This window comes from Enhydra lutris, unplaced genomic scaffold (assembly GCF_002288905.1).
Source record: "Enhydra lutris kenyoni isolate GAN:26980312 unplaced genomic scaffold, ASM228890v2 scaffoldscaffold11, whole genome shotgun sequence".
Classification (NCBI taxonomy): domain Eukaryota; kingdom Metazoa; phylum Chordata; class Mammalia; order Carnivora; family Mustelidae; genus Enhydra; species Enhydra lutris.
Genome location: NW_019154095.1, coordinates 19,578,120 through 19,591,517, shown reverse-complemented (window position 1 = coordinate 19,591,517; position 13,398 = coordinate 19,578,120). Strand labels below are relative to the sequence as shown.

Below are 13,398 nucleotides of genomic sequence, written 5' to 3'. Positions count from 1 at the left end.
CAATGTGTCCATAGTTTTGATATTTTAAAGGCACTTGTTATTATACATTTTTTTAAAGTGGAGAACCTGTCTTGCTCATTTCTTCTTTTTTTTTTTTTTTTTTTTTTTTTTGAGTTGGGGAGGGGTAGAGAGAGGATCTTAAGCAGTCTCCCTGCCCAGTGCAGAGCCCATCGGGCTCTATCTCACAACTCTGAGATCATGACCTGAGCTGAAATCCAGAGTTGGATGCTTAATCGAAGGAGTCACCCAGGAGCCTCTGTCTTGCTAATTTCTATGAGTCTTAGTTCTTTCTCTACTCTGGCATTTGAATGTAAAAAAAAACCCTCATTTTAAGAAGTTATTTCTCTGCTTATTTCCTCATCTCTGTATTTTGGGGATATTAGTAATCCACGTTTTAGGATCAATGTGAAAAGTAAATGAGTTAATATGGCTTAAGTGCTTAGACAGGTCCTTGCTCATATTAAGCACACAATAAAAACCAGCCATTGATAGAACCATCAGGAAGCATCTGGGAGGTCTGCCTAGGGAGGCAACATTTGGGATGGACCTTGAAGGATGAATAAAATTTGACACTGAGAAGATGGGAGATTATTTCATGCCACGAAATCACGGTGGTATAGGGGGAGATGAGCATTGAGTTTGCTTTGGTTTGGAGGTAGAGTGAGAACAGGTAACTGGAAAAATTAGGTTGCGTGCCACATGGAGAGCTCAGAAAAAACACACAGAGGTGTTTAGACTCGATTTTCTAAGCAGTGGGGCTCTAATGAAGTTTGTGAGGGAAAGACAAGATCAAGGCTTTACATTTGGACCTTTGATGAGCCAGGTCTGGTGGATGGTTTTCCTGAGAGAGGAGAGCATTTAGTTGGGAGACAGGAAGGAACGTAATGGCTTGGATTGGGGCCGGGGCTAAAACTGGAAGGGGTGTTCTGTACCCGACTTGGATATAGACATGGGTTTATTTCGTGTTAAATAAAATGAAAATACTGATTTGTTAAAAATCAGTACTTAGATTGGATTGTTACTACCATTTTCTCTTGGTCATTGGAAAAGGGGTAGGAGTGAAGTCAATAATTGTTCCATTTGTTAAAAAATCAGTGACAACTTATAGTTTTCCAGTGTTGTCATTCTGATTTCTACAGAAACAGTGTGTTGTGTTCATTTGGTCTGCAGCCCAAGTTTTCACGAGTATGCTTTCTTAAATGTCAACCAGATACTGACTTGCCTCTTTCCCATGGTTTCACATCTAAAAGAAAAACACATTTTCGTCTGTTTTAGGGTAAGGAAAAGGAGGGTAAAATTTCTGGATCTCGGTAGTTCTTGAAAATACTGCTTTTTAGCCATTGTAAGCCTTTAATTAGATTATCTGCTGAAGATGCAAACCTTTGCCTGTTCACATCATTTATTTCTATCCAAATGGCCCTGAGCAGAGTGGCTGTTTGGACACAGCTCTTTAAATGAATTTGTGGTCATTTGGGAGCTTTTCATTTCCTTAGTGTTGGAAAGTGAGTTAAAGAATGACAACTGAGCAATAGGCATTTATGGGCTCCTGTACTTGCTAGGGGCCTTAAGTGAGCAATATATATGAAAGCACTTGGTAATTTGTAAAGTACTATATAAATAAATGTACAGATTTTTTAGAAAAATACCTTGCATCTTACGTGCCTCCTGGCAGGAAGCCATTTTAATCAGAAAATCGGGAACATGCTTTAAAAAGGTGGCCGTATTGGCTGGTGAAGTGTGTCTCATTAAGGCTTTTTGTGCCTGTGCTGATCCGATGTCATGTCTGAACATAGTAAAAAACAAGTGGATATTGAGAATTTCAGGTTACCACTTACTGAGTAAAATATTAAGAAAGCGAGCGCATTTACTTTTGAACAATCTATTGTTCAGAGTCTAACAATCTGTTCCATGGAAATAACCTCTAAATGGTCAGGAAGAGTGAGTTACTTAAAAAAAAAATTTTTTTAAACAAACAGCCTTTTTTTCTTTCCATATCTATTTTTGAGCAGGGGCCACAGACATAGAGAAAAGTTTTCTCATTCTTTGAAATAAAACGTTGAGCTTTTATATGCTTTTACAGCAATACAGTTTCCTAGAAAATGTTTATGATTTTATGTAAAGCTGTTTTAATTCCTTTCTGAGACAAGGTGTGCATATAAATACATAAAAAAACTTAAGTACAGGTAATTGACACCTGACGATTCTATATATTCTTTTATTCTGCACAAACATTGAGATTCTTCTACATGTCTGTCACTTTCCCTCCAACCCCAAATTCACTCCCGAATCTCGAGTTTAGAAATGCTGCTTCATCGCCACACTAGAAAGATTCGTGAAAATAAACTTAGCCTTGCCATTTATTTCCACTCTTGTGCCTGCGCTGTTTTTAGTCTTGAGTATTCACTAACTCATCAGAAGACAGCAAGTTGTTTTTCTCTTTGGATCTTCTAGAAAGACAACCCTACTTCCTTTCATGAATTTGAGTGTTCTTAATGACCTTTTAAAGGCCAAGGAACTCATGAAATAATAGGGAAAAAAATGCTTCGAAACCATAGTTACTAGCCAAAAGTGAGCTATGGGTGCTTCTCCTAATACAGATTATCTGGCTCAGAGGAGAGATCTCTTAACGAAGATTTGAATCTGGAATAAATTAAGCAATGTTAAGACACTTATAAATGAATGAATCACCTTATATACCTAAGTACTCCAATGGCCTGTGGAAGGTGGGAAGAAGAGTTGAAAGAATATTCTTTGTGCCAGCAGAGAGAAGCTAATGAATGTGCCCCAGACCTCCTCTGTGAGTCAGTTTTAACGGGATTGTAAATCCGTGCTTGAGTGAGTTTGAACACAGTGTGTCAGTGCTCTTGGCCTTGCTGTTTATCAATATTATCTACAAGATGTTAACCACAGGGAAGTAGGGCTTTATTAGGCATTTCATCCTACCAGGATCGTGGAATTTATTGACTTAATGCCCTCTGGGTCACCTGACAGCCGGGGTCTCTTACTGGTGGGGGCACTGAAGAGCACATTGCCACACGGCACCTGGGCCTTTTCTGCTCATCCCGTTGGGGGACAGGAGGTCTCTCCCTTTGGTCAGGTTAGTTCTCTTCCAGGGTGTCACCTGTCAATGATGTGAAAAGTAAACCAGGTTAGACCATCTAGGCTTAAGATTACTTAATCCCTCTTCAACCTGCTTGATATGCCCTATTTTCATGATCATTTGTAACCTGAACACAGAAGAAGCACAGTCACCTACTGCGAGGACCCTGTTCTTCTTCTTCAAGGAAAGATAGATAAAAATGCATTTTTGAACTCTGAAAAGGTGTACCATATTTTAAACCATTTTGAGTTAAGTCGACTTCATGTAGGTATATGTGTATTTATTTATTTTGCTTATCCATTGTCAACAGACGTATTTTGCTTGTCTAACCAAATCAGAGTTTGTTAAAGAAGCAAGCATGCTGAGGTGCCCATGACTGACCCGTCTGTCTGTCTTTGGCTCTGTTACAGAGATTGAAGCCAAGGAAGCTTGTGATTGGCTACGGGCAACTGGTTTCCCCCAGTACGCGCAGCTTTATGAAGGTGAGTGGGGAGTCCTGTTTGTGGTTTTTTGTTTTTTGTTTTTTTAAATCAGCATATTCATATCCTTGGTTCATGATACTACTGATCTGTGATTTATTTTCAGACATATTATTACTCATTAAAATATTTCATTAAGCAAGCAATGTAGCAAGTCCTAAGACCCCCCCACCACTCAAAGCAAAAGCTAGAACCTTGATAATAATGTACCCATTAGATCCCTCTGCCACCCCCTACCCAAAGCAACTCATTCTGAAACTTCTGTAATTCCTTGCATTTTCTTGCTTTGCTTTTATATAGTTTTATGACATTTTTGTAATATATATATTTTTATAAAGTTGCTTTTACCCTTATAAAAAGGGTATTATGCTCTGTGTAATCTTGTAGGACTTCGTTTTCTTCACTTCGTCTGACGCTTACGTTAAGATTCTTCTATACTTTGTGTCCCCCTGGATCACTTGCTTTGACTGCTGTGTAAGAGCCCGTCGTGTGTGGACCACCGTTTATTCACATTCACACTCTGCTGGGTGGGCATTTTGGCTTTTTCTGTTTTGCTTTTACATTCTGGAGGCTTATAAACATGCTCATACGGTTTTATACTCTCGTGGTACATCAGTAATAATTTGTATTTGGAGGAGCTGAATTACTGGGTAACAGGGAACACGTATGTTCAGCTTTATAATGCAGATTTTTCAAAAGCGCCTGTACCGATTTTCACCCCTGCCTGTGATATATAAAGATCCTGTCTGTCCATGTGCTCTCAACACTTGATATTGTCAGGCTTTAATTTTTGCCAGTCAACATGGATATACTTTGACTTCCACTTCTCTTATCATGAATGGTAATGCTCATTTCTTCCTATCATTTGGCAGTCTATCTGTGTTCTTTTGTGAAATGTCTGTTGCCCGTTTTTCTCATGACTCAGTTGCACTTTTCGTAATGATTTCTAAGAGCTCTTTATTCTAAATAGTAAGCTTTTATGGGTCATGTGTTACGGATGTGGCCCCCTGAGTTGTAATTAGGCTTTTTACCTCGGTTTAGATTGTCATTTGATGAATATTCTTTTTTCTGTGGCATTCAATTTTTTAACTAAGGAAAATGGACTGTTAAAAAAAAAAAAATGAAGATCGAGGCTGAACATATACTCCTTCATTTTGTCATCAGTGCCCTGCGGGTCACTCAGGTGCTGTAGCGGTGGGGGAAGAGCTCCTCAGGCTTGGCTCTTTCTGAAGCTCTGGCTGCCTGGTGTGGGTAGAGCATGCCGTGGGTGTGGCGAGATGAATAGGCTGTTCATTTGCATTGGCCTTTTATCATACTGTATGTGAAGTCATTGAAAAAGAATCATAGTTCTGAACCGGTGAACTCCATTTTTATGGGTAATTTTCAAGCAAAGTTTGGGTGAATAGTGAAGAGATTCCTAAACTGAGTAAGTTGAGTTCCAGAGCTGCTTCTACCTTGAGCTTTCTTTGTTTCCATAACTTTACTGAGATGATGACATGGGATGTCTCTCATTCACTCATTCATTCATCTACCCATCCCATCCATTCTGCTAACCAGCAAGCCATTATTAATTCTACAGCAACAGGGATGCCTAACACTGTGGTAAACGCTACATATTTTATAAAAACAAAAACATAATTCCAACATCCAAGAAGGCCTATAAAGGACTGCCATAGTCTCAAAAAACATAGTTTTGGTTAATTTACATTTTAAAAATATGTCTTTTTCATCACTTAAGAAGGAAGGGGATACTAGGAGATAGCATCATGTGATGAAGTTTTTTTTTTTTTTTTAAGATTTTTTATTTATTTATTTGACAGAGAGAGAGATCACAAGCAGGCAGAGAGGCAGGCAGAGAGAGAGAGGAGGAAGCAGGTTCTCTGCTGAGCAGAGAGCCCGATGCGGGGCTCGATCCCAGGACCCTGAGATCATGACCCGAGCCGAAGGCAGCGGCTTAACCCGCTGAGCCACCCAGGCGCCCCCATGTGATGAAATTTCTAAAAGATTGAGTTGAAATGATGTCACTTAAATATTTTCACCAAAGATGTTCAGCTCTTCTCACAATAGTTTTTTAAAATCATGTCTTTTATCCTTCTCTTCTCCTAGGATAATGACAATCAAACTACTTCCTGTAACAGTGACATTGGGCTCTCAGGGAAGCTAGTGGTCATTGCCAACCTTCTTTAACACATGAGCAAAAAGCCCATGCTAAGAATGGGTATAGTTTGTGAGCTTGAAAGTGCCAAACATGATCAGCAGGTTGCCTTGAGGAGGGATACGGAGTGGGTGGGTGGGTACTCCCCAGAAGCAGATCAGGCAGAGAGAGACCATAGAGATCATTTTTATTTTCCTCACTCACTCAGCTTAATTAATTCATTATCTAATTTACCATACCTGGTCTTTACCTCATGGTAGCCCAGACTGAATGTGTGATATTTTCCCATGAAGTTGAATTCAGAATTATTTTATTGCTAGACTGTGTAAAAGATCTTACTGTTCCTACATTATAGAGAATATTTCCAATTCCTTTTCTTTTTCTTGTTTCTTCCCCTCTTTTTTTTAAGGGGCTTGGTTAACCTGCATGTTTATTACGGTGGAGCTGCTTATCTTCCCTTTAGAGAGGATTCCTGACCTATTAACATTCACAGTATCTCTGTCTTTCAGAAGGGCTTGGCTCTGGGGAGGGCTGGGGAGGGACCACCATCCTATCAAATTCAATTCACAGCTCCACTGGAGATGGGGAAGGATAATTGCATTTGCAGTGGCAGTAAGGTGGCTGTCCTTTTGTTCCTTTTGTTCTCCTGTTTAGAAATTAAATTTCCTTCAATTATGTTCATTTTTGGTGTTGATTTGCTGCCAAGCAGCACTTTCTTATGAGTCTGTATTTGCTAAGACTCCTTTCCAGTCTCTGTCTTACTTCTTAGTGAATCCTAAAATTCAGACTGCATTTTCACAGGATGTGTTTGGGGTCTCTTTACATTTACAAATCTTTTGAAGCATAAGCCTATTTTGGGGATATACTGTATATTGTTCTGGGTGATAATTTCTGCTCTCCTGCCCCTGTCTGTAGGGTGAGTATAACACACTACACACCAACCCACACATTCCTTGTCTTCCTGTTTTGCTTTATTTTGGTCTTTGGCAATTTATACTTCCTGCCCTTAAACTCAAGCTGGAAGATGAAATCCTAACCTGAAGAACTCTGAGAACTTCCATATATCAATAAATCGTATCTTTTAAAAGCTGGTCCTTTCAGAACAGTCTAGGCAAATAAAAGCAATTGAATTACTTCACTTCTCTCTTACATTTAGTTGCTACCTTCCCTAGATTTTGTTTGTTTTTTAAACAGAATCTGAAAGTTAATTTGGGATCAGAAAGAAATCTAAAGGACAGTTCTGGGTACACGAAGTTAGAATTATTAAAATAACACGGTCCTGGTCTCCTGTACACTTAACAGACGTGAGCTTTTCGTTTACATTTATAGATCAGATGTTACCCTCTGGGAGTATTAACATATATTTAGTGTCAGCTCTATTATTTAGTACTTAAAAGTTCTTAATGTCTGCTCAAAGTGAAAATGTGACGACCTTCAAACAGTTTCACAGTCTGCCATATTCACTAATAGCTGACATTCGCTATAAGCTTACAGAGTTGGCCCATAAAATAATGAAGAGATAAATTCCTAAGTACCAAGTTTCACGTATTTCTTTGTTAAGCTTGGGCTACCTCATTGGTCTGTCTATGTTAGTCAGGTAACAATAAAGAACTCTATACCTTCAGAAAAAGGAATTGGACTGTAACAGTAATAATGTTGTTTCCAACATTTAAAAAGACAAAGAAAAAAAAGGTGCTCTTAACCATTGTCTCTAGGAAGTAGATTGTAAAAAATAAGGAGCTCCATCATGAAAACGTCACAGTCAACCCAGGAACTAGAACATGACTGATCACTTGTATCTCCTGGGAGCCTGAGAGCCCAGTCTATCCCTGTACAAAGCATTATAAGCCATTTCAGAGGCCATGGGGTTGGTTTTTTTGTTTTTCTGTTTTGTTTTTGTCTTTGTTTTTGTTTGGTTATGCTAATCCCTGTTTCTTGCTGTGCTGATTTATTGCCCCCATTCCTGACCTACAGAGGTGCACCAAAGAACTCTTACTCATCATATTATGTAAGCGTTCTATGGGAAAGACCAATTATATCCTAATAGCTGGAACTCCTTAGAGGGTAACTTGTTTTTATCTAGTGGCAATTTCAGAGCAGTTGTAAATTTCCACAGTGGTGCCACGGGTCTCCCTCCCCTCTTCTTGAATGTATTTATCAACAAGGGATAAAAAGGGAATTCTTCTATTGAGTTGACTTTTCCCCCTTTTTCCTTTTCGGTTCTGATATAACTTCTAGTATTCTAGACTATTGAACTCTCCTACAGCTTAAGGGATTTGGGATCCCATTGTTCTCCAGCAGCTTTGTAGCTAGCCCTTTGTTTTACGGGGGAGTTATATAAACTCCTGAAAAGCCATATGCAAGTGCTAATATTTGTTTAAAAATAGCATATCCTGAATTCTCTTTAGCTTTTGATGTCATGCAAATGGTTAGATTCCATTTCCTACCACTTGCCATTGTTCTGTAGACCTTTCCTTGGCTCTGTTTTCCGTGACCTCTTTCCCCTGATCAAATGTGAGCAGACACACATGGAAAGACAACAGAACAACCACCACCCCATTTAAAGGAAGCATCCTTCTGGTGTTGATTCTGGCTGAAACTATAATTTACAGCAGGGATCTGTTGCCTGCTGATTTGTTCCAAGGTGGAACAGTGTTTTGAACCACTTCTCTGACAAGGAGGGATATTTGAGTCTACAGACCACTTTACATCTAAGCTCAGTGAGGATGCTGTTGGAATTGTCCTAAGTTGCTTTATTTTCCCATAGCGCTTGATAGGAAGTAAGGTGCCCTACACACAGTAGGTGTTTAAGAAATTACTTTTTTTTCCCCTCTGCTAAACTGAGATAGACTGGCAAGAATTTAGGTGTTCAATAAATACATGTTTTTATTTTTCTTATAGATCTTCTGTTCCCCATTGATATTTCCTTGGTCAAGAGAGAGCATGATTTTTTGGACAAAGACGCCATTGAGGCTTTATGCAGGTAAATGGAAATGTTTTGAGTGGTTTCTTTTTGGTTTTTTTTTTTAGAATGAGATTGTCATCAAAATGGTTTTTGCTCCTGTTGGTTCTACTAATTAAGCAGGTGTTTGATTAGTGAATGGTTATGGTAATTTACTTTATTGTAAGTCATAGGCCTTTTAATTAAAATAAGTAACACCTTGTTATTTCATATTGCCATTAAATGACACTGCCCTAGGAGGCCCTCAGATAGACCATTCCATATTCGATACCATATGACTGCTGAAACAGAGACTGTTCAGATGGTCTGGAAACTTAGAACAGGGTAATTGAGTGTACAAGCCCAGCCAGATACTCCAACAGGGTCGTAGCGGCTGTTAGATTGAATTAAAATAACACACTGAGAGGAGTATGTGAGGGGTGGGGGAGTTATGGCATGCTAGAGTCAGGAGAACCATTGTCTGAATTCCAGAGAAGCTTCTGTGAACCTCTTCAGCTTCCCCAGGTACCAAAAAGTAACAATAGGATTAAAGAAGGTTGTAGACGAACCCAGCACAAGGCTTTAAGCTACAATGGATGGGCAGTAACTGAGCATTGATATGAGCCTTGCCTAAAACTGTCAGAAATCCTCATTCGTTGTGCTGGTGGATGTTTGGGCTGAGGGGCAGCCGGGGGGTTTCGGTGAAGTGGAAGTGATAAGACATGTCGCAGATGACGACAAGACACTAATGATTTCTCCAGCTCTTCGTGACATGTTACTCATCTTCGAGTTATTCATCCTTCGTCATTTTCCTCAAAGCCTTCAAGCTATAAAAGCTGAATTCTGGGGAAAAATTATACCCAGAAAAAATTTGCATATTGATTTTTTTGTATAAAATTGAAATGAATTTTCTTTCATTCAGTACTTATTTTAACTTAGAAGAACATCCTTAAGGTAGAACGACACTCAGAATTTATTAACCCCTTGGTAGGCACAGAATGCAGTAGCTCAGGGAAAGTATAATTTTTTGCCTTTCTTCTGTAATGCAGTGTTTTTTGAATCCTCTACCTTAAACCATGATTGTAGGGAGAAACAGGGAAGATCTTCAGGATGGTGTATGAAAGAGACTAGTTCTCGTGGTTGAAGAAAAAAAGAGTGCCACATTAACCACAGAAACACTGTCACTTTTCAAATCCAGTGAAACGGCTGCCTAGAAATGTCCAGGGTATGTACACATTTTCTGAAGGCAGCCTAATCCCAAGTCCCTCACTGTAGTGTGTAATACCAAAGCTATGTTACCAGGAACAAGAGAATGTCACTAATGCAGTTTGGGAGGGAAGAAGTCAACATCTGGAGTATAAACTACTCCAGACATTTTTTAAATGTTTCAATGCTTAGCTGTGGGATAGAATTCATTTATTTTTTCAATTCATCATTGGTGATAACGCATATAAATGAGGTCACTCATAACATGGATCCTAGGAAATATTTACGCATTGAGTCAGATCATCCATTTCACACATTTTCTGCCACTCAGTGAGTGGGCCTTCTGAACAGCAGCAACAGCTTGGGAATTTCTGGGTCATAAAAATATCACTACAACACTGCAGCCCAAAGGGGTCATGATTAGATTCTTGAATACTTTTTTTTTTTTTTTAAACATCCGTTTGAAATTGTGTCACTCTCCTCTGAAGAGAAGGTCATCCTCTGCCCTTTGTGATTTTCACTGAGAAGCTACCTCCCTTTAAAGGGAATAAATCTGTGTTTCAGGATCTTTTGTGAAAAGAAAAGACTAGGAACAGCTGGACCTTCATCTGTATTTGGACTCTGCAGTTTATGCTGAATTGGGTTTCTGTTTTCTCAGATGCAGAGAATGATGTCTCAGAGGTTTAGTGTAACAAGGTAATGGGTGTTAAAGCCTTTGAAAATTATTAGGCCCAAAACGGAGGCCCAGATTTGAGTATGTTGAGAAAGTCCTGAGGTTGGGTTTTCTCTTCAAAAAGGAAATCCTTCAGAATTCATACTAACAGTCATCAACTTGTTTGTAATGGAAACCCCAAGGGCTCTTGTCCATGTTCACACAGACTTCTCAAGGCAAATGATTGTCCTTTTGAGAGACCGAAACAAATGTTCTAAAGAAAACGATGAGGCATCTTCTTTTGAAATGCCCTGCTCGTTCCTAGTTGTCAGCACAGTGGTGGGGCGTACCTGTTTGACTGTTGATGGGATACTCATGAGCCACATAGTCTCTTAGCCTGTGGAATTCGAGGACCAGTAAATCATGAAGCTGTGGTGTGGTTTGACAGTTTTGTGATTTGTCATGTTCTCTTCAGATTGACAGACTTCTTGTAGGCTTCCATCTTTTGCCCTGTTGAAATATTTTGAGAAGTTCATTTTAAATATATACGGTAAAATTGTTACAGAAACTCAGGTGCAAAGTTTTACTTCATGAAATGTTGTTAATTATTAATTTTAACATATTTACCTTAAACAAAACCTGCTAAAGTTTGTTTTATTTATTTTTTTTAAAGATTTTTATTTATTTATTTGACAGAGATCACAAGTAGGCAGAGAGGCAGGCAGAGAGAGAGGAGGAAGCAGGCTCCCCACTGAGCAGAGAGCCCGATGCGGGGCTCGATCCCAGGACCCTGGGATCATGACCTGAGCCGAAGGCAGAGGCTTTAACCCACTGAGCCACCCAGGCACCCCCCTAAAGTTTGTTTTAAATAAAATAATTATTGGAGCACCTGGGTGGCTCAGTCGGTTAAGCATCTGCCGTCAGCTCAGATCATGATCCCAGGGTCCTGGGATTGAGCCCCACGTTGGGCTCCCTGTTCAACCAGGAGTCTGCTTCTCCCTCTCCCTCTGCCCCTCTTCCTGCTCATACTCTCTCTCTTTCTCACTCAAATAAATAAAATCTTTTAAATAAATAAATAAATAAATAAAATAATTTTTACATGGTTTCTCTCTTCCCTCCCACACACATGAATGTTACAACTGCTTCCATATACACTTCAGTGTTCTGCTTAAAAATTTATTATATTCTTTTTTTTTTTTAAGATTTTATTTATTTATTTGACAGAGATCACAAGCAGGCAGAGAGGCAGGCAGAGAGAGAGGAAGGGAAGCAGGCTCCCCGCTGAGCAGAGAGCCCGACACGGGGCTCGATCCCAGGACTCTGGGATCGTGACCAGGGCAGAGGCTTTAACCCTCTGAGCCACCCAGGCGCCCCCAAAATTTATTATATTCTTATATGGATAATAATTGCTGATCTCTCAGCAGTCTACTTAGGGCAGAAGACACACACTTACTTTATTTTTCTTTCTTTATTTTTTAAGATTTATTTATTTTAGAGAGCGAGAGAGCACATGAGCAGTTAGGGCAGAGGGAGAGGGAGAGAGACTCTCAAGCCGACTTGGCACTGAGTACAGAGCCCGACATCAGGCTCAATCTCATGACCCTGGGATCACAGCCTGAGCCAAAACCAAGAGTTTGACGCTTAGCCAACTGTGCCACCAAGGTGCCCCCGACTTAATGTTTTCTTGAGAATTATGATAATACTATTTTAAATATGTATATGTTTTTTTAATTTGAGAGAGCACACAAACCAGTGGTAGGGGCAAAGAAAGAGGGAGAAGCATACTCCCTGCTGAGTGGGAGCCTGACGTGGGGCTCAGTCCTAGGACCCCGAGATCATGACCTGAGCTGAAGGCAGGCACTCAACTGACTGAGCCACCCAGGCGTCCCTCATGATGATATTATCTTAATACAAAGTTTAGTAGTGACCAAAAGTTACAGCTATGAAACTTCTGAGTTTTGGGGATTTGGATTGCTCACCAAGTTTCTTGTACTTACCCTTGTAAGGGATTTTTGTATTTGTTTCTTTTGAGAGATTGGCTTTGTCCCAGTCTTGTTAGTTATGCTGTATAATCCAACCCTAGTGATAAGGCCAACATCATGAGGGGGTCACATCAATATTAATAATGGGGGAGTGGTTTGCTTGCCTTAAAGCATATACAGATAATGATGCAAACTACTGTTGGAACACCTCTTCTGAAATGGTCTTTGTCTCCGAGCACCTGGCTGGCTCAGTCAGGAAAGTTTGCAACTCTTGATCTTGGGGTCATGAGTTCAAGCCCCACGTTGGGTGTATAGATCATGGAGATGATCTTGTCTCTCTAGCTTCTGAAAAATGTTCCATATCACTGTTTTCCTTTGGAGGTAACAACTGACTCCTCCTATCAACACACCAAAGAATTACGTAAATAAGGCGATTATCATACAGCGATAAGTACATATCCCAGCTATCGTCTTCAGTCTGCGCTTTGTTGTAAAACAGACCTTGAATGCCTAACCAATGTCAAACAGCCTGCCACATAGTGGATTTCAACTTTGTTACTATTTCTGTTCTATTAAAAGGAAGTAAATTTTTAAAGCAATTGCGCTAATTCCAAGAAAGTATCTTTTAAGAATTAGAACAGTTCTTATTTGTCAGGTCTTACTTGGAAAATTGTTCCTTTCTCTTTTCTCGCATGTCTCTTGTACTTGTCCCTGTTTTCATTTTGCATACGAGGCCCAAATACCCGCCCGCTTTGCTTTTATCAGAGTGCCTGCAGCTTCCTGCGGCAAATCTCAGGAGCCTTTGATGGCCCACCTTGTACTCCCTCCCCCTTCAGAGCAGGGTACAAGTTGCCCAGCAGATAAGACTGACACATTCCTCTGG

At 39.8% G+C, this 13,398-nt stretch overlaps 1 protein-coding gene across 3 annotated transcripts in view; it reads left to right on the top strand.

The window, feature by feature from the left end:
* Window positions 1-13,398, top strand: part of LOC111144544 (DLC1 Rho GTPase activating protein) — a 408,863-nt gene that overhangs the window by 375,212 nt on the left and 20,253 nt on the right. For all 3 annotated transcript variants that reach the window (XM_022498870.1, XM_022498871.1, XM_022498872.1), the window contains 2 exons: window positions 3,511-3,582; window positions 8,636-8,717. In XM_022498870.1, the coding sequence (XP_022354578.1) occupies window positions 3,511-3,582; window positions 8,636-8,717 (154 nt within the window). The remainder of the gene's footprint in view (window positions 1-3,510; window positions 3,583-8,635; window positions 8,718-13,398) is intronic.